The sequence below is a fragment of the Primulina eburnea genome, chromosome 18 (assembly GCF_022965805.1).
Source record: "Primulina eburnea isolate SZY01 chromosome 18, ASM2296580v1, whole genome shotgun sequence".
NCBI lineage: Eukaryota > Viridiplantae > Streptophyta > Magnoliopsida > Lamiales > Gesneriaceae > Primulina > Primulina eburnea.
The window spans coordinates 30173578-30194367 of NC_133118.1; the positions used below are offsets into that span (position 1 = coordinate 30173578).

The 20790-nt window shown below is 36.5% G+C and overlaps 4 protein-coding genes and 2 long non-coding RNA genes across 9 annotated transcripts; 2 read left to right on the top strand and 4 right to left on the bottom strand.

The window, feature by feature from the left end:
• Positions 1 to 283: 283 nt before the first annotated feature.
• On the bottom strand, positions 284 to 2200 carry LOC140819259 (secreted RxLR effector protein 161-like). Its single transcript, XM_073179269.1, has 2 exons — positions 1696 to 2200; positions 284 to 426 (listed from the first exon to the last, which is right to left on the bottom strand). Exons 1-2 carry the CDS (start codon positions 2198 to 2200, stop codon positions 284 to 286), a joined length of 648 nt encoding a protein of 215 aa, XP_073035370.1.
• Positions 2201 to 5552: 3352 nt separating this feature from the next.
• On the bottom strand, positions 5553 to 6613 carry LOC140819260 (uncharacterized). Its single transcript, XM_073179270.1, has 2 exons — positions 6101 to 6613; positions 5553 to 6041 (listed from the first exon to the last, which is right to left on the bottom strand). Exons 1-2 carry the CDS (start codon positions 6611 to 6613, stop codon positions 5553 to 5555), a joined length of 1002 nt encoding a protein of 333 aa, XP_073035371.1.
• Positions 6614 to 11415: 4802 nt separating this feature from the next.
• Positions 11416 to 15116, top strand: LOC140819467 (uncharacterized). Of its 3 annotated transcripts, none has more exons than XM_073179572.1 (3): positions 11416 to 11894; positions 12738 to 12967; positions 13133 to 15116. In XM_073179572.1, the coding sequence occupies exons 2-3, from the start codon at positions 12746 to 12748 to the stop codon at positions 14963 to 14965; spliced, it is 2055 nt and encodes a 684-aa protein (XP_073035673.1). In that variant the 5' UTR covers positions 11416 to 11894; positions 12738 to 12745; the 3' UTR covers positions 14966 to 15116. The 3 variants fall into 3 exon arrangements, with proteins under 3 accessions (XP_073035673.1, XP_073035674.1, XP_073035672.1); XM_073179573.1 differs by having other exon boundaries at positions 11416 to 11881; positions 12735 to 12967; XM_073179571.1 differs by having other exon boundaries at positions 11417 to 11881.
• A 989-nt stretch (positions 15117 to 16105) lies between these two features.
• On the bottom strand, positions 16106 to 20476 carry LOC140819704 (protein CANDIDATE G-PROTEIN COUPLED RECEPTOR 2-like). Of its 2 annotated transcripts, XM_073179882.1 has the most exons (6): positions 20091 to 20475; positions 19076 to 19267; positions 16915 to 17074; positions 16701 to 16803; positions 16518 to 16599; positions 16106 to 16430 (listed from the first exon to the last, which is right to left on the bottom strand). In XM_073179882.1, exons 1-6 carry the CDS (start codon positions 20367 to 20369, stop codon positions 16353 to 16355), a joined length of 894 nt encoding a protein of 297 aa, XP_073035983.1. In that variant the 5' UTR covers positions 20370 to 20475; the 3' UTR covers positions 16106 to 16352. The 2 variants fall into 2 exon arrangements, 1 of the variants encoding a protein (XP_073035983.1); XR_012115256.1 differs by lacking the exon at positions 16518 to 16599 and having other exon boundaries at positions 16106 to 16468; positions 16600 to 16803; positions 20091 to 20476.
• On the top strand, positions 17081 to 18538 carry LOC140819706 (uncharacterized). Its single transcript, XR_012115257.1, has 2 exons — positions 17081 to 17668; positions 17703 to 18538. It is a non-coding gene; the product is annotated as an uncharacterized lncRNA (long non-coding RNA).
• Positions 17891 to 19069, bottom strand: LOC140819707 (uncharacterized). Its single transcript, XR_012115258.1, has 2 exons — positions 18788 to 19069; positions 17891 to 18737 (listed from the first exon to the last, which is right to left on the bottom strand). It is a non-coding gene; the product is annotated as an uncharacterized lncRNA (long non-coding RNA).
• Positions 20477 to 20790: the final 314 nt, after the last annotated feature.

Here is a 20790-nt window from a genome sequence, read left to right on the forward strand (position 1 = left end):
GATTTCTTCACAGGAGCAGAGCTCTTCCGATGTACCAACTCAAAATTGTCATCATTCGAATCATCTCCGGACGAAAAATCTGGGTCCAGAGTGAAATATGTGGCCATCCGCGGTTTCTTTGGGGCATCAAAATTGGGCTATACCATGCCTGCCTTTTGGATTGCCGGAGAAAGGTTGAGCGCTGTGGAGGAAAATCCCGTCTAAGTGCTTCGTAGTCGATTGGCATGCCTGGGTACCATGGATTCCCAGGTTCTCCTGGAGCAATTTCCTCAAGCGGAGCAGGCTAGGGAAGAACAGGCACAATTTGCAGAGGATTGTCGGTAGGATTCTCAGGCGGTGGTGTTGGTGGTGGTGTTGACTCCCGTTGGGGAACACTACGACTTGCCTCCATTTCACTACAGATATCTTGTGGATCAAATTGATGATCTGCCATAAGCGAGAAGAAAAGATTACGATTTCGCTTTGGAACAAAAACAATCAGATAAATACCGAAGATTAGTGAGTGATCGTGAGACATAGTGTTCAGAGAAATGTGAAAGATGAGGGAAAATTAATCCATGAGAAATCAAATAACAGGGTATTTAAACCCTAGCAACAACGGTAACAATTTGAATCGAAAAGACGCAATAGTAACGGTAACAAAAGTAACCGATTCACCCTGGGACAACGGTAACAATTCGACAAGGATTCAGTTTGCCTCTATCCCGGATTCAATTTCAGAATTTAAAGAAACCATTGATGACCCACTTCGATTTGTAACCCACAGAACACAAGACATATCAAAACCTCAAAATTTTGGTTCAAAGGATTTTAATCAACCTTTATTTGTCAATTCTGATCTCCAGCTTATTTTGATGACTTCACGAAACAAAATATAATATGCATGACCTAATTATGCCTTTATAAGATGAATGCAACGAAATGTCGGGCAATGTATAAATTGTGATGTGTCTGAACTTGGTGTTGGCAACACCTCTTGGCAACACCGCTGAGTTTTATTCAAACTTCCATAAAATTTTCTTTTGATTCAAAAATGATAGCTCTCACTCTAGAAGAACGTTTTTCAATGGACTCCCCTAGGTAGCTTTTTCCATTATTATTTTGACTTAGAATTGGTAGCTCCCACACTAGAAGAACGGTCTTCAATTGACTCCTCTAGATAGCTTTTTCCATTTTCTTCTAAACAATTTTTTTTATTTATCTATTTTCTGTTTTTCTCCTTATGCTCACAATTTCCAAGTCACTTTTTTACATTGGACAAGATCACGATTTCCATGAACATCCTCAACTATCGATGCCTTGGATTGAGCATAATTTACTCCTCAACATTTGATTGGAAGTATGAATACTCAGAAAGTACCTTTCAGAAATTGCCTTCACTGTTCAGACTTTACACAAATAAATAGGATGATTTATGCAGTATGCTTAGCATCCTAAAAACAGACATGCAAAAAGGTGTTGTCGCCGGTGTTGGCAACACCAAGGACAACATGTGTGTGTCATTATTGTACGCACATGCTGAGAGATTTCCGAAGGTTGGAAAACCTTTCAATATATCGGCTAGCTGGTTTTCAGTTCTAACAAACTCTAGTCGAATTATTCCTTTTTCAACCAAGTCTCGAATGAAATGATGTCTTATATCTATGTGTTTTGTTCGAGAGTGTTGAACAGGGTTTTTAGAGATGTCAATCGCACTTGAGTTGTCACAGTAAACTATCATATTGTCACTATGAAAGCCATAGTCCTCTATCATTTGATTCATCCAAGCAAGTTGTGAACTACAACTTGCTGCTGCGACATATTCAGATTCGGCTGTGGATAGTGACACACGATTTTGTTTTTTACTGTACCATGACACTAGATTGTTTCCTAGATAAAAACATCCTCCTGAAGTGCTCTTCCTATCATCTAGATCCCCAGCCCAGTCAGCATCAGAAAAACCCACTAAATTAGTGTTTGTATCTCTTGTGTACCACAAACCTAACTCTAAAGTCCCAGCAATGTATCTCAGTATGCGTTTCACAGCTTTAAGATGAGAGATTTTTGGATCAGATTGATACCTAGCACATAGACAAACACTGAACATGATATCGGGTCGAGTGGTAGTTAAGTACAGAAGGCTACCAATAATGCTGCGGTACATGGTGTTGTCAACACCGTCTGCAACACTATCTTTTGACAGTTTCTCATTTGACCCCATAGGAGTTCTCATGTGCTTGGAGCAATCATTCGAAAATTTTTTAATCAGATTTTTTGCATACTTGAATTGACATATGAAAATACCATCATGCAATTGCTTAACTTATAATCCAAGAAAGAAATTTAACTGCCCTACCATACTCAATTCAAACTGTGAGGACATGCGATGTACAAATTTATCAACAAGATTTTGAGATGATGCACCAAATATAATGTCATCCACATAAATTTGACAAATCAGAATATCATGCTTGAGTTTTTGTATAAAGAGGGTTTTGTCAACCTCACCTCGTTTGAAGCCCAAGTTAATCAAGTAGTCGGCCAACCTACAGTACCATGCTCAAGGAGCTTGTTTCAATCCATAAAGTGCCTTTTTCAGTTTGTAGACATGGTCCAAGTTGTGTGGATCTTCAAATCTTTTTGGTTGACTTACATAGGCTTCCTCATTTAAGATCTCATTCAAGAATGCGCTTTTAACATCCATTTGGTACAATTTCATATGCATATGACAAGCAATGGCAAGTAACAGACGGACAGACTCAATACGGGCTACAGGTGCGAAGGTTTCATCAAAATCCACCCCCTCAACCTGTGTATACCCTTGAGCTACCAGCCGAGCTTGATTTCTAACAATGTTACCAGATTCATCAGTCTTATTCTTAAAAATCCATTTTGTTCCAATAACATTAGTATTTGGGGGTCTCGGTACCAAATCCCACACATCGTTGCGCACAAATTGCTCAAGTTCTTCGTGCATTGCATTTACCCAAAATTCATCCTTAAGTGCCTCTGTTATATTTTTGGGTTCAATTAATGACACAAAGCAGGATTGACTAATCTGAGAGTATGTGGAGCTCATACATACCAGACCGATCATCTTTCAATAGTCAACCTTATCTTTTTTCCTCGTTTGCACATCCTCGTGCACTTCACCAATGATCTGTGACGATGGGTGATTCTTTTGAATTTTACTAGGAATATCTTTCCCATCATTCAATATCACTGCATCCTCAACTTTTTCATTTTCTACAGATTCTGTAGGATCCTGAGATGGTGTTGTGCTTGGTGTTGACGTACTTGACTCAACACCATTCTCAACACCAGTATTAGTTTCCAGCAGTCCTTCAGTATCATCTTCTTTTGATTTCCCTTTCAAATCAGCACAATCATCAAATACCACATTGATTGACTCCATCGTTGTTCTAGTTCTCAAATTGTAGACACGATAAGCTTTACAATTCATAGAATATCCAAGAAAAAGACATTTATCGCTTTTGGAGTCAAATTTAGCAAGATGATCTCGATCATTCAATACATAGCCAACACAACCAAAGATATGCAAGTATTTAAGGTTTGGTTTTCTTCCCATCAAAATTTCATAGGAGGTCATAGTAGATCACTAGATCCCCTTCGTAAAAAGACTCGAGTCAAAATATGACATGCAGTATTTAAAGCCCCAGCCCAAAAGCGTTTAGACACACTTTTGGAGCTAAGCATAACCCGAGCCATTTCTTGAAGAGTTCTATTTTTCATTTCTGCTATTCCATTTTGTTGGGGAGTTTTAGGAGCAGAAAACTCATGGGTTATTCCCTTTTTGTCACACAAGGATGAAAAGTGGGAATTCTCAAACTCCTTACCATGATCAGTTCTAATTTTAACCACCCTTAAATCAAATAAGTTGGTTATTCTTGCATACAGTTTTTTAAAGACATCGAAGGTATCAGATTTTTCTCTAAGTAAGCTTACCCAAGTGAAGCGTGAAAAATCATCAACACAAATAAATGAGTACTTCTTACCGCACAGGCTTTCAACTTCTATTGGTCCCATTAGATCCATGTGTAGGAGTTCAAGGCACCGTGTTGTCCCGAAGTGTTGCAACACCGGGTGAGCAGCACGTGTTTGTTTTCCCTTTTGACATGATCCACAGACATAAGCATTATTTGAACTTAAATTGGGCATACCTCTTACAGCTTCATACTTACTAAGATTTTTCAGGGTCTTGAAGCTTACATGACCTAGTTTTGATGCCATAGGTCCAAGTTGCTTACCTTGGCACTACGGCAATCATCGTCTTCGCCCACGAGATAGCAATTGTCAGTAGACCGGGTTCCTGTCATAACACAAGCATTCAGCATTATTAATGACTTCACACTTATCTTTATTGAATCTAACATGTAAATCATCATCACAAAGTTAACTTATGCTTATTAGGTTTGAGTTAAGTCCTTCAACATACAGAACATTGTGGAGTATGGGAAACCCGTCAACATTTTCAGAGTCCATTTGCCTACAATTTTTCCTTTGGCACCCCCTCCATAGGTCACCCGACCACTTGCAACTTCAAGATAATCAATGAGGTGTTCTTTAGATCCCGTCATATGACGGGAAAAACCACTATCAAAATACCACGCACCTGAAATGTTAGTTTTTAATGAGGTATAAATAACATTGCATAGATTTACAGTTTTGGGTACCCAGATTTTCCTTGTGGGAGGTTTCTTGATTCCAGTGTTGTACTTGGTGTTGGGAAACACCTTATGCAACACTTCATTTGAATGCCAATTCAAGTAATCGTCTCTCAGTTTGTAGCAAAACGATCTGATGTGCCCAGGCTTATGACAGTAATGGCAGATAAAATTACGCTTACTTTTCTTGAGCTTTGCTGATGGCGCATGCTTCTTAGTTTGTGACGCCCTTGCTGGGGAGTGAACTTTTGGGGGTGAAGCGGTTGAATCAACTAACTTCAGTTTTTGTTCAGAGATTGGCTTTGGAGTGGGCACAATTTTTGGAGACATGTCTGTTGGTAAGGGGCCAGTATAATCTTCTCCTTTCACAAATACTGTGGTCTTTGAGCGGGTGTTGGATGACTCTCCATGCTCATACGTACTTTCAACATACCCAAGACCAGACCTACTACCCGTTCCCATATTCAGCATTGTCTCAAGCTTTGAAGAGCTTGAATTGAATTTTGAGAGTGTTTTTGATGCCTTTTCAAGCTCATCTCCGACTTTATAGAGTTCAACGTCCTTCCTACTCAGCAAAGTTTCAAGACGTGACAAGTTTCTCTTCAGATCAGTATTCTCTTTTGCGAGTTTGGAGTTTGTCTCATTTCGTTTAAGCCAGTCATCATAGAGTTCTTCGTACATCATCTGGACAGTTTCCACAGTCAGTTATTCTTGATCAGCTTCCTGGGTGTCCACACAACCTGAATTTTCCAGAGATTTAGTATTAAGGCATAGTGATCTTGAAGTGGTGTTGCGACCCGGTGTGGCAACACCAGTGGCAACACCGAGGGGATTAACCTGCAATTTATACATATCTCGATGAACAGCAGAAAAAGAGGTACAATCGTCTCATTCCTTAGAACCACACTCCTCATCAGTGTCCTCGTCACTCAGCGTGGCTGCCATGATTTTGTTTCTGCGAAGCCGATTGGCACATTCATTGGCGTAGTGGCCAAATCCGGAGCATTCTCGGCATTGGACTGAGTCAAGTTTCTTTGTTTCTGGTCGACCTAATGTTTCATTCCTTGATTTGAAATTTCCTTGAGTAGGAACGAAAGTTTTGTTTCTTTCAGTAGGGACGAATGAGGGTTTCAATGCAGACACATATTTCTTTTTGTCTCTCATCCGCTTTAAGTAGTCACCAAATTTCTTGGTGATCAAGGAAATTGTCTCTTCACCTAGATCAGATTCATTCACCTCTTGAATTAGGCTGTTTACCGAATCATCAGTGGTTTGCACAGCAATTGCCTTCTCTTTACTCCTTGTCTGTAACTCCAGATTCATTTCAAACGTTCGGAGAGAACTTATCAAGTCTTCCAGATTGAGTGTAGAAGTGTCCTGGATTCATCAATGGCACAAATTTTGATATTAAAGCGTTCAGGAAGAGATCTTAGAACCTTGCTGACCAATTTTTCGTTGGACATAGGATCACCAAGGCTGAAAGCTTCATTTGCGATGTCACGAAGTCTTCGATCATAATCAACAATGGTCTCATTCTCCTCCATCCTTAGGCTTTCGAATTTTGAGGTTAGCATCCTCAGTTTGGTCCGACGGACACTCTCAGACCCTTCACAGTGTTTCTGAAGAATATCCCAAGCTTCTTTGGCAGAAATACAGTTGGTGATGAGACTGAACATGTTAACGTCAACAGAGGTGAATATAGCATTGCGAGCTTTCGAGTTAAAATTCGATGTTTGAACTTCATCATTTGACCATTGGCTTTCTGGTTTTGCTAAACTGTCTCCATCATTGTCAACAGTCTTCGGAGGAAGCCAACCATCTAGAACTCGTTGCCATGCTCTTTCATCAATGGATTTAATGAACATCCTCATTTTGACTTTCCAGAGAGCATAATTAGACCCATCCAGGACTGGTGGTCTGAAAGTCGTGCCAGATGTTAACGGATCCATTGAATTCTTTGATTATTTCCTGTAAAGACAGCAGAAGACCAGAATCAATCACTTAGTGTATCAAGCGTTGGCTCTGATACCACTTGTAAGGGCTGTTACGCATAAGTTCACAGGAAATATTGATTAAATATGAATCAGAATTTTGGTGTTGTGTTACGGTGTTGGCAACACTGTCACACAACACTGCAGCGGAAATTGATTGATCAAAATTACGAATAAATTAAGTAAAATAACCAGAGACCAGAATTCAATTATGCACAAGTATGAATACTTGTGTGATGCCTCAAGGCAACAAATTCACTAGAAAAATTATGTAAGTCGTTTACACCAAAAACCAATACTAGTGAAAATAACGAAACCTAAATTCCTCGACACACCAAGGAATTAAATAGCATCAAATAAATTTTAACCCAAAACTAGATTCTACACCCAAACATATGCTGGATACACCAGAACGCAAAGAACACTCTTGTCTGAGTGTTTCCTCCTTTGATCTGCAATTTCGTCAAAATCATGAAACGATTCCTTCAAGAAGGTTTGTATGTTGTGGCTCTCTGTTCTCTATTCGGTGTAACCAATTTGATTGGTCATGTTCATCTATTTATATCTGCATCACAATCTTCCGTGATTATCTCAATCTACAATCAAGGAAACAAATGTGTTTAATAGGAATCAAACTCTTTTCAAGATATGGCCTATCCTGTAGATATTTTCCCTGATGGTATAAATCATGGCATAAAATAAATATCTATTTCTAAGGAAACAAATCATTAATTTCATCTAGAAATGCAAAAAAAAAATCTCAATAAAATGTGGAATCCATGATTCCTTTCATCAAGCATTCGAATTCATGTTAGTACATGTTACCATTGGAGGCAAAGTCTATATATAGCAGAGAAGAGCAGCTGAGAATTTCTTTGAACACTCAAATATCCCATCAACCCAATCGATATACTATCAACTGAGTTGTTACTCTCCTGAAATCTTTGCAAATTTCAAAGCTCACGCTTATTGTATACCTTCATAACATTCAAGGCTATACTTCGAGCTTACAAGCACAAACTGTTATTGTTGAAATACTCGATCTTGAAGATATCAATTGTGCTAAGTTATTTCAGTCTAGCTGAGTACTGTAAACTATTTTGTAACTAAGAGTTTCAGTTTGGCAATTTTTAAGTCCAAAATTGAAGTGGGTCTGTACAACTCTTTGTATCGATCAAAGTCTTTTAGTGAATATCATATCTTTGTGATAGAAAGGGTGACATAGGAGTGTTTGAAATCTCCGAACATCCATAAAATCTTCTGTCTCCTTATTTCAATTTTATTCTATCTATCAGTCAGTTTATTTCCGCATTTTTATTATTAACTGATTGATATCGACTGACAATATTCCCAAGTATCAGTTTATCACTAAACTGACTCATAAATCGAGAAAAGATTGTGAAAATGTTAGTGTTTAATCAACCACCCTTTCTAAACACTCTTTCACCTTCCAACCGATACTTACATTTAACTTAAACTATTCTGGGACTTTGTGAAGTTTTCATGTGATGTTTTGTGAAGTAGAACATATATTCAAGTTTCTTTCGCCAGACATTATTATTAAATCCTTTTTGGTTTAAACTGGAATGAAGTACTCAGGGAGGGTTTCCAATGGCTGAGACAAGAGGCATGGATAATAAGCTTATTATCTGGGATCTACAGCATTCATCTCCTAGCTGCACATGTGACTCCTCACAGTGTAAGAAACATACTCTACAATCCACAACACTACCGACTAGTGACTCCTCACCATGTAAGTTTAAACTATTAGCCTACTACTGGAGTCAGACAATTCATTTACTCATAGTCAAACTAATTTCATGGAGTTGAGTGCATCCAAGTGTGAGGGTGTTGATGGGAGGCAATTAAGATTAACGTAGTAAGTTTGAAGTATGTGTTAAATAAGAAAGGGTCACTTAGTATTTTATGGTTCGATCGACTTGTCGTTTTGATAGCGTCATTTTATAACGTTCGGTTGCAGATTGGCTTGTAGTTTCTCAGGATGATGACAATGTAACAGAGAAGAGATTCTCAGTAAAAAGTCCTTTTCTTGGTGGCGATGCATTCACTGAATAGGAGCTGTTCAGTTTTGGAGGGGGATATTTTGAGATTCCTACCGAGGCAGTGAAAATTTGGTTAGATCCAGTCTTGATCCCACACTAAGCATGTCCATCTTTTAACAAACATAGATATATTTACATGCAACTTAATATCACTTTCTATATATTTGGATCAAATCTACCAATCATTCATTCGTGGGTAGTCCTTGCAAGTTCTTATCTTCATCCTGTTTGGCAGTGATACCCCGGGAATATCTTGTTCTCGGTCATCTCCAGGGTGGACTTAAGGTAGCCCATAAGGTCAGCAGGGGCAAGGTTCATCTTGGAGCCCGGGTGGTAAGAATTCGGGTAGATCTTTGGTGTCGGGAGGGGAGGGCCCGGGTAGTAATACCCGAGTGACAAGCATCCGAGGGGAGTTCTACCACAAGGATGCTTTCCTAGGCATTATAAAGTGCAGGTGTCACGTATGAACTCATAAGGTATGGGGCGTCATGACTTAATCATCATTAGGAGACTTTTCAAAGCATGCAAGAGCGATGTGACTCGATCGGACTAAGCATGGGTTGTCAGATTTGACAGTAAGCAGAATATGTGCAATTATATATCATGAATAGCAGCTGGGCATTAAAAACCAAGTCCTCCCTGATTTCCTTTTATAAATACCAGGTTTATCCGATATTCAGATATATTCTCTTGCAAACGAAATATTCACTCTCTTCATAAAATATTGACTTGAGCATCGGAGTGGCTACGCCGGAAAATCATCCGGCGCCCCACTAACGATTTATGTTATTTTAAGTGTGCAAATATTTCCAGAGCCAAGGAGAACCTCTTCCTGAAAGAATATAACTCGACCCGGTAAAATTATCCACTTATCTCACACCCAATTCACCCGGTCACATCAGGCAGGATGGAGTCATTTGTTTGCTTTGGCTAGCAGGTTCTGGACATATTGCCACAGGCTGCGTCGATGGGAAAGTTCGAATATGGGATGGTCACTCGGGAAACACTGAAAAAATAGAAGCATAACTTGCATAAAAAAATATTTTAAAATTCATTTAAAAAAAACACTTTTAAAAGCAAAAAACTTTTAAATCCAAAAGGAGCCTACCGTACCGTGAGATATTGATCCAATGGTCCATAATGAGTCAAATATACACATATACACATCTTTGATTTTTTGTATCTTTTATAGGATCAGGCAGTATATGGTCTTGATTATTATAACAATATTGAAATTTAAATAATATTCTTTTTTAAAGCAATATTTAATATTCTTTCACATTATATTTCGATAAGAGAAGGATTCAAATTTACCCTCTAAATTTAAGAATTTTTGAGTGACATCCTCCTGTTTTAAAAAAAAAAATCTGAAATACTCTGAATATATTCGGTAAATTGCTCAAAAATATCCAAAAACAAACAAAAATTTGGTTTCAGTTCTCGTGTCAAAAAAAAATGTATTTGAACTATTTGAGCTCGTATATATTTTTCTTGGATGAAAATCGATACAAAATATTATAAATATGATATTAATATATGACATTTGAGTATTGGTTGTTATGATAGTAATATATAATTTTTGAGCATTCAACCATGTATAACAAATATTGATATTAATGATACATTTATATATTATGATGAAAATCAATTCAAGATATTGCAAAAATGTACTGATATATGATATTTGAATATCAACTGTTTTATATCTAGTACAAAAGATAAGATTCTGAGTATAAAATATAGACAACTTTATTAATATCAACATTTGTTACACATATTTGACTGTTTGAGTACTCAAAAATCATATAATAGTCCAAGATCTGAAATAATTGTTATTCAGATATCATTTATTAGTACTCTATTTTCAATGTTTTGTACTAATTTTTATCCGAAAAGACGTATGTGTCGTTAATATCAATATTTGTTATATATGTTTGGGTACTCGAAGTCGTATATTAGTACTCGATCTGAAACAATTGGTACTCAAATATTATATACTAATATCATATTTTTAATGTTTTGTACTGATTTTCATCCAAAAAAAGACACGCGGGTCTAATGAGTATAAACACATTTTGTTGTCGATCAAAGAGTGCAAACACGTAATTTTTCTTATATATATATATTAAAAAATTTCTACAAATATATTAGGAGTAGGTCTTTCGTGAGACGGGTCAATCATACCGATATTCACAATACAAAGTAATATTCTTAGCATAAAAATCAATATTTTTTCATGGATTACCCAAATAAGAGATATGTCTCACAAAATACAACTCATAAGACTGTCTCACATAAATTTTTGTCATATATTAATTAATGTTCTTTGGAAAGGACGTCTCTTTCTTCAAACTAGATAAATCTCAACAATTATTGAACTTTTTGGAAATTTAAGTCCATATAAATTCATGATTTTTTTAGCATTTGAAAGATATACTCTAAATTAATCTTTGATTTTAAAAGTGTCTGACAAACCTTGTTTGAAAGTAGCCTAAATACCATTCTGATCGATTTAAATTTGAACAAAGAAATTATGTTTTTCCGATTTTTTTTAAAATAAATCCAGTATCTTGATAAATCGAGATATTACCAGAAATCCAAAGATCATCCTAAGAACAACACTCACTGAAAGTTCAAACAAGATTCCCCTGTTATCCCCCACACACCATAGTACACCCCCTCCCCTCGTGGGGCCCGGTATTGACAAATCCCATGTCTCCTCATTCAAGTTTTATGCTCTTCCTCCCCCACTTTCTTAGTAAACTGTGTTCCTCTGACCCCATCAGATCCAAAAATCTCCATTTTTTTTCCTTTTTCCAACTGAGCTTCCCTTTTCCATTGGCCTTTGCGTGTTCACCAATTCAAGCCTTCTTTTCATGGCTTTCTTCCCCTTTCCTTGCACCAACCGAATCCCTGCTGCTTTTTCTCTCATTGTGTGACAGCTTTCTCAAAGCCTGTGAGCTCGATTCCTCAGGTTTTCTCTGTAATGGGTTCTCACCATTTCACTTCTTTTCTATTTTTCCTCTGAAAAAATACTCCCTTTTGTCTTTTTGGTTTGTCACGCTTTTAATGTTCGAGGTTTGTTCAGTTCCCAGTGAAAAGTAGTTCTTGTTTCTGCTGCTGCTGGTGGATTCGAGTGGGATTTTTGGGCTTGGATTTTGTGGTAATTTGCGAAGGTCTCTTAGCTTCTCGAGTTAATAAGTCATGTATTTCGCTCTGTCCTGTTCACTCTCATCTGGGATAGTTTTTCTTTTGTGATTTGTAGTCAGTGTGTTTGTGGGAAAGCTTGATTCTTTTCTTACTTTCCATTTTTGAATTTGATGGTCGGCTGTCGTTTTGATGATAGGATCCATCCATTGTGACAGAATTTCTCCATGATGGAAATAAAATTTATCTAATGTCTTGTTTCATTTTTTTCCCATTTCATTCCATTTGTGTGTAATTATTTCTATTTTATTAGCTTTCTGATGTTTATCTCCTCTTTTCTTAATATTTGTGGCTTCTTGCTTTAAACTTCTTTGTTGGTCATAGCTGGAAAATGCGGATTTGGTAATCAGGGACACCATGAAATAGAGATACTGATCCTGAATTTGCGGATGCCTGTTTGTTTTTGCAGATGTGTTTTTGAAAGATTCCCTTTCTTTAGTGTTAACTGATGGGAAAGTTGTATTCTTTATGGCCTTTTGGGCTCTATGCATTTGCCCAATCAATTGCTTTTTTTATCTATATGTCCTTTTCTTTTGTTTTGATCTTTTGGCGCTTTTAATTTCTGATGTTGTTATCATGTTATCTTGTTGTATTCATTGACATTGAATTCCACAGACTGACTCATTTTTGCTCAAATAGTCGGTTCAACATTTCAACTCCCTGTCTTCTTCAGTATCATATACATATTTTCTTACACCCCCAAAATTGCAAGGAATGCCCAATTATTAGTTCATGGTTATACGTTAGTTAGTGAAATTATTTAAGTTCCTGGTGGCACGTAACGACTAAAAGTTTTCTTTCTGGGCAAGTAGGAGGAACTATGAATTGTACAAGCTACGTCCCTTCATCTTACCAACTGAGGGATTTTAATAAGAGTGAAAGTGGTTTTTCTTTGCTCCCATTCGTCTTTGATGGTAAGAATGGAGAAGAACAAGGGAACGGTATTTCTTTGCTACCATATAATATGGATCAACATTTGGGTTATGACAAGGTGTTTTTGAGCCAGATAATGCAGAAGCATGAAGCTACATTTAAAGATCAGGTATGTATATCCCTATCATGTTTTAACTGGTGACTGTGCTATCTATTGAAATCATTAATGACCTTCGTTTTACTCTTTTAACCTGTATTTATATTCGACTTTTTTCGTTCCACGTATCTCTATAGAGTAGCTATTCTTAGTTCATCTTTTTTCTTGTCCTTCCAGCTCCAGGAACTACACAGATTGTACAGAAGACAAAGGGAGTTAATGGATGAAATCAAGGTGAGAGAAATGTTTGCTCGGCATGCACAATTCCCCACATCACAATCAAATAACTGTTTGTCTCAAACCCGGTCTGAGGTTTCTCAAACATCACATACAACTAGCTGGATCCTTGGAGATCGAATAGATGATAAGCTGTCTATTCTGAACACAGATAATCTTCGAGGACCTTCAGATTTTGTTGCGGAGAATTTTCAAGAACCAACAACTGCACATCCTGGTTTGCTGCTGACAAGAAACAGTTATAATAGAGTCCAAGCTCCGTGGTTCATAAATAAAGGTCATGAAATAAGAATTTCGAACCTTCGATTTCCAGATTCTGGGTACCATGGTGCAGAAGAGAGAGAGCGGTTTAATGAGGTAATAGTTTCTAAAGATCCTAAAAGGGATTCATCACTTGGTCCTTTTAAGACCGGAGATTCTACTTATTTTGATGCGAGATGCCGGGATAAAAAAATTTTGATCGACTTAAATGAACCCATACAACTTGAATCAGTGGCTTCAAGTTCGACTAGTCCTTTGGAACCTTTTCCGTGCTACTTGGAGTTTTCACACCACGATCCTTATGCTTCTGGAGAGATAGAAACAGGATCTGTTGTACCTAAACACTGCCGGCATGATAGCTATGGTAGGGACTCTGTTGATAGAAATAGAGCCGTGGGTATCGATTTGAATTCTATGCCTCTCAGTTGTTCATCGGAGACTGTAATTACTCAAGTAGACCTTCTGAATTCGAATCAGGAATTCAAAATTGAAGATCCAAAAAAACATTTGCTCTCCTTTGTAGAAAAACCAGACAATAGTAGTGGGGTTCCTTGCTCTTTCGAAAGTAAAATATCACAAGCTTCTGGTGTTGACAAAGCTGTAATTTTGAATGCTAGCTCTGTTCATCATCTTGAAATGAGTAAAGAAAAGTGTGTCAAAGTCGACCCCGATGCAAGGATCGGTGAAAAGTTAATGGAATTTGAAGCTCACATAGACTTGAACGTTGGTGTACCCGCCAATGGGACATTTCAATCTTTGTCAAGTAGCAATGTTGGGACTCAATCTGCTGGAGAGACAGACTTGGAGGCTCCTGTGAGTCCAGAGAACAAGGAGGGTTTTCCGCCGGGAGGAAAATGCAAGGATATGCTACTTGGTACTCCTAGTCTCTTATCTGAACGAGGAGAATCTAAACCTGAGATTGAAAATGATGGGATTGCTGCAGAGACTTTACTCTTAATATCCTCAGCTATAAGGCAGGACTTTAACTTAAGCAACTGTCTGTATTGGCTTGCTGAAATAGCTACTGTGACTGGTTATGCCGAGGACCAAGAAAACAAAGTTATGGAACTGCAAAATTGCTCAACCAACAAGGATGGCTGCATGCTTTTGTCAGATGGGATTGACGAGTTTAAGGATGCGACACTGATGCTATCTCAGAAAAAGGCCCTAAATCTCTCTCGCGATGCCAATAAAGAGAAAGAAAGAGTTGCTTTGTCCTGTAGATCTGTGAGGGGCCGTGCAACTAAAGACCATCACACGGTTAAACCATTCCAGAGAACATGTTCATCAAAGAGAAACGTAGGAAAGAATTTGAATGAAATACCCAAAACCCACTCCAGATCATATCCTTCAAATGCCAAGAAAACAAAGGCCTCCATTCTGAAAGTACCGGCGACTCGAAGTAAAGTTGGAGTTCTGCAGAGTTGGGGAAAGATAAAGAAACGGCAACGTGGTCCTAGACGTTGTGCTAGTAAGTTTCTTACATCATCTGAGTTTGTCCTAGAGGTATGAAGTGTAATTTTGTTTCTTCATAGGTGATATGATAAACATCATTTATGTTACTGATTAAACTGTGAGGCCTTAGAGGCATGAACAGCTTTGTATATATGAAATTGTTGTTTAATGAACCATGTTTGGTCGTAGACAATTTTTATCAGATTCTTTGAAGTTTGTTCTTTTTGGAAACTTGAAAGGAACTTGAAAGGAAAATATTTGTTCAATTAACCTAGGAAGTAGGACTTCACAGTAATAATTGGATGCATAACTCTACCCGTTTGGCTCGCGAGATATGATAATAAAATATCAATTATATAGATATGATAAATCGATAAATATATGTGTGTGTGGCATAATGATTTATAACTTCAATATTTATAGAACTTGAGTCAGACATTAGATAAAACAAATACATGTAATCAACTAAAATCTCGTCTTTTGCATAAACCGATTAGGAGAGGTTAAGACAAATGATTATTGCCGTCGTCGTATTTTATCGTTGATATATCAATAATATATTTTAAAATAATTCTAGAATTTTTTAAAAGATGGTAATAAAAAGCTGATAGAGATTATTTAATTTATGCTCAAAATATTTAATTTTGTACCATCGTTAAAATAAAAATAAGAATATAAAAGAATTAGTTACTGTCACGAATTCGGTTACTCTAATCAATGTTTTAAGGGCGACGTGTGACAAAGCGTTATAGTCAGGTTTTAATACAAGTAAACGTTATTTTAGTATGAGACTAAATGTTAAAAAATATTTTATTTTTTAATATATTTTAAATTATATTAACTCAATCAATATATAATTTATATATGGGTAAATTTGATTTAATCTCCATCTATGGACTTAAACTTGCGTTTAGTTTCTGTCAGAAAAATTGTGTGTTTGTTGTCCCTTATTCACAACAAAATGTATTTACACTCTCTGATCCTAAATGTCTTTTCTCGGATTAAAATGGGTACAAAAAATTAAAAATATAATACATAGACTATAATTATTTTAAACCAACATTGGTATTTCGTAATCGTCACAATCATTTTTTTTGTAAAATTGACATTAATTTTTATTTATCATTGTACATGATTATGCGCAAAGGTTCAATTTTCCTCTCATAGGAATTTACAGATACCGACAATATAGAGAGATCCTATTCACAAAATAAGGTAAAAACTCTTTTAAAATCTCATCAAATGATACATATACATTGGTTGAGACACTACACTAATTGCTATACACGGTTGAATTAACCACTTGGGTTTTTAAATATTGTTAGAATCGTGAAATATACACAAGATTGGTATGAAAGTTACACTGTATCCACGTGATTTTTATGATTCAAAGGTGGACAGGCCATCGAAAGATGCTCCACATAGCATAGCATGAACACACTATCTATTCCCAGTCGGTATCGAAAAAACCTGCATCTTTCATCTCCGAGTAGTATGCACTATCCAAAAGCCAATCTTCCTCCTGGAAATGAATTAATTTGTTTCTAATATCATTTGCATCTGTGGAACACCAGGCTACACTATTGATCAGACGAAAACACACAGTTACCTGGAAAAAGTCTGCGAGAAAAGTAACGTACAGAAAAGGAAGATAGAGGGAATGGCGACAGATTACTATTATATTGTACAACCTGAAAAAAGAGCCGCAATTTCATAAACAGACTGGACACTGATAAAAGGATGCAATGACAGACGTCTGTCGAGGGGTATTGGTTATGAGCATGATACATACCAAAGTCCAAAGCCAAAACCAATTCCAGTGAGTCCATTTGCGAACAATCCTACAACGTTTGTTATGAACATGACAACCACGTAGTTGTAGAATGATGGCCTTGCTGCATTTTGTCCCATTATTTTTTTATACAGAGTAGGCTAAAAGGTTAGTCCGAGGAAAGAAACAAAATTATTGGAAATAATTCAGTCTTGAAGAAGTTGTTTCGACTCACGTGGCAACCTATCTTTCCACTTGGAATAGTGCACAAAGAGTATGTAGCTATAGACTGCTGTAAGCATCAAAGTGTGAACAAACAGGACACTCCATTTCCCCCAATGTGAAGCATCGGCATTAATGAAAAGTGGCACCTCAAATCCAAAGACTACTATTGCCTGTCCATTGACAAAAGTGACCGCATACCTTTAGTGCCACCACACATTAAATTTAACGTTGTCAGAAATAAGAGTCATTCAGTATTTGCATAATACAACAAGATATCAAGAGTACAGGAATTTGTTGAATTTTCTTTGATGAGGAATTTTATGCGATCATTTTTAGGTTGAGCTGCGTGATTTTACAATGGAAATTGGTATCACTAAAATTTTCAAGTATTCTAATAGTTCTACGGATTTCTCGTCACCACACATGTTATCTCCTTTGAATGGGCTTGAGCTAGAGTCAAAACATTAACTCGATAATCCATTGGTAGGAGAAAAAGGAGACATTGTTCAAAATTAAAAGGTTGATCCACTAGCCGCAGTTGTTGCTTTCTGTTTTATGCAAGAAATAAATTCCCATATATTAGGAAATCCATCACATATGAGATGTCACATGTGATATTCTGTTGGGTTATTTAGAACCAAAATCAATAAAATTATAGTTGGTAAAATTTAATATGAATGTGGTGTCTAAATAAAGAATAAATAAGGTAAATAAGAGTAGAAGGTGCATATGGAAATGCGACAACAATGATCCAGAATAGAATGGTCCTTACAGATGAACAATATTTTTTTTGATCAGAGACAGATGAACAATATTGACAAAATGAAACAGTCTGGGACAAATAATGAGATGTGATGAAATGAGGCAAATAAATGAGATTTGAACATTTAGCTTTTAACTTCCACGAAGAATACTCATAGACAAAGTAAACCATAGGATCCTTTGATGAACTAGGAATATGATTTTGTTAGGCTTGTTTCAAATATTGATTTTGTTAGGCTTGTTTCAAATATGAATCATTGTTCCAATGCTAGCAATAATATAATGGAATATGAAAGGTAATTACACTTACACCCTAGCTCAAAATATAAATTTTAGGTTCAATACTGCTCCTTCATAACAAATAATCCAATTTTCGGGACCTAATTGGCTAAAGTAAAAAAAATACTGTTTCCAGAGGGTTTTATGGTGTAATAAGCAGTTTTCTAAAAAGCGGCTGACAAGCGGCCACCGACCGCCTAGAGTCTAGGCGGCCGACTAAGCGGTTTGTCTTTTTTGACATAAATATCTAATTCTTCTTGTTCATCTTCATATTTCTCCCACACTTCCTCGATATTAGATTCAAATTCAAAATCTATGTCATCTTCCTACTCTTCATCCGATCCAAATTGATAGGAAAATATGCCAAATAATCTTTAAAAAAAATTAATTATTAATCTAGGTAGATGCCAAGCCGGATTTTGAGTCGCCTAGGAGCCGATTAATGTAACAACGCCCAGAGCCATTGCCGTTGTAAAAATCGGGGCGGAGGGTCGCCCACCGCCTAGGCGGCGCCTTTTAAAACACTAGTAACAAGGTATATTTTTTTCCCACTCTCACTTTACCTATAGAAGTATAGGTACAAAAAAAAAGAATTTTTAAGGAGGAACTATATTAAGAGTCTTAAAGCAATCAACCACTTCAGAAGTCATGGTCACTGCCAGAAGGTTATCTTTGGCTAGAAGAATTTTATGGCAATAAATCCTATCGGATTGTTTGAGTCGTGTAGGAATCGATAGATTTCCTTAACTACTAGATTAAGCTTTTTTCAGTCAAAACAATGAATTTGGTTTCCTTAACTACTAGATTAAGCTTTTTTGAGTCAAAACAATGAATTTGGTTACTGGAGTCGCATGAAAAAAGAAATTCATGATTCCAAATTTATTACTCTAAAATGCTTTAATCCAAACGAAACCTAACAGAATTTTAACATTCTTGAATTACAAGATAAAAAGAAAAAAAAAAATAAGCTAGTACAATAATGCAAAAATGTGCATGAACTGAGCTCATTCCAAAAGCTTGGATAACGTATAATGAGGGAGAAAACTAAGTTAACAAGGAGTGAATTAGGAAACCGAAGAAAGTATATCCATTTAACAAGTTAGTTGGCATATCAATAAGACAGATGTTACCTGAATAAGTATATCAACTGCTACAATTGAACCTGAAACCATGAAAGTGTGGGCTAGGGCCTCCAATCCACTAGAATAATTTTCCTGGAGAAGAAAAGGAAGTAGGCTAATTTCTAAAGATAGCATTCCACATTCTGTGAACAAGGATAACAGGTTCCAAGCAATTGTCTTCACAGGATCACATCGCCATGCCTGTTTCATCACATGAGTCAATACCATAAAAACTAGAGATTTGGATTCTATTATCAATCAAAATTTTCATTGACCGGTTGTACAAGTAAACTTTCCTTGGGAAAAGAAGTATAATTTCATCAAAGACAAGTTTTTTTTAACTGGATAGCAGGTTATTTTCTATGAAACAAGTGAAACTCAGACAGGAATGTAACTTTAAAAAGTAATGCTTTAGGTGCAGTAAACTAATAACTTTACTAAATCCACCAAAATGCAGAACTAAATGCCCAAGGCAAGCTAAAGCTCAACAGTTCCCTAGAGCCTAATCGCTTTATTGTGCACAAACAAAAAATATTAATATTTAATGCTATTAAAGTCAAATAAAAAAGGTTAAAACCTTTTGGAAAATATTTCACAAGAGGATTGTCCCCCACGCCAAAGCTATTTCGTCAGTCATGCCAAGCAAAGACATAAACCATTATTCTAAAATAACTACCAGCCATAACTGTAGAATATTCATGAATGACAACTACCATTCACTCTAAAAACTAGAAGAATACAAAAGCTGGATGCGTAGAAATATGACAACCTTCGTACCGGCGGAATTCAATATTCCAAGGAATGAAGCTACAGAAAGGATTTCCAAAACATGGAAGCTACATACACTCAAGTAATCACACAAAAAATCCATGCATTTAGGTTTTCATTGCCTCAAAAGTTATGTAAACATTATAGTATGAAAAAAAAAAATAAAGCCAGCTGTTTCTTTTTCACTGTATATAATCCAGCAATAATGATTTATACCAAGGAAAATAAGCAAAAAAAAAAAAAATCGAAAATCTACCTGAAGAATAGACCACGCCAAATTGAGAATAGCTGCGAACCAAAGGAGCGCGTAGAACGCAATCATAACATAAGACTTCCGGTGCCTGAGCTTCTTCACACTCCGATTCGCCTGAAACCCAAGGTACAACACCAACAAAGCGGATGGAACAACCATAGATGCATCGCGCCAGAATCCGCCGCAGCCGGAGCTGTACCATCTGGAACCCTCATCAATTTGGACTGCAAAGGGAGGATCGGTGATCTTTTGCGCGGATAAAGTGGAATTAGGATTCGACATTCAACTCATCCAATTATAATCTCAATTCTTATCGGAGAATTGTTAGGTTAAAATTGCAGCTTTGATCGAACTTCCAAGGCTTTATAATTAATTAAAGCTGATAAACTTCCCTTTTCGTCATCTAAATATTGTGGATATTTTTTTTCGTTTACCAAAATATTATATAATATTTTATTTAAAAATATTATAATATATTATTTCTATTACTATTTGTTTGCCCATACAATAATTTGTAATGATAAAATCAGTGTGTAATAAAGTGAAGTAGATAGAATGGACAGGTCGAAATTCAAACAAAAAGGCGCTCTTGTGGAATCTTCACGGACAGAAAAAGATTACAGTTCGTTTGATCATGATCGAGTTACATTGTTTCTTCGGCCCGAATCGAGGGTATGGAGATCATTGAAGAAAGGGTAATTAC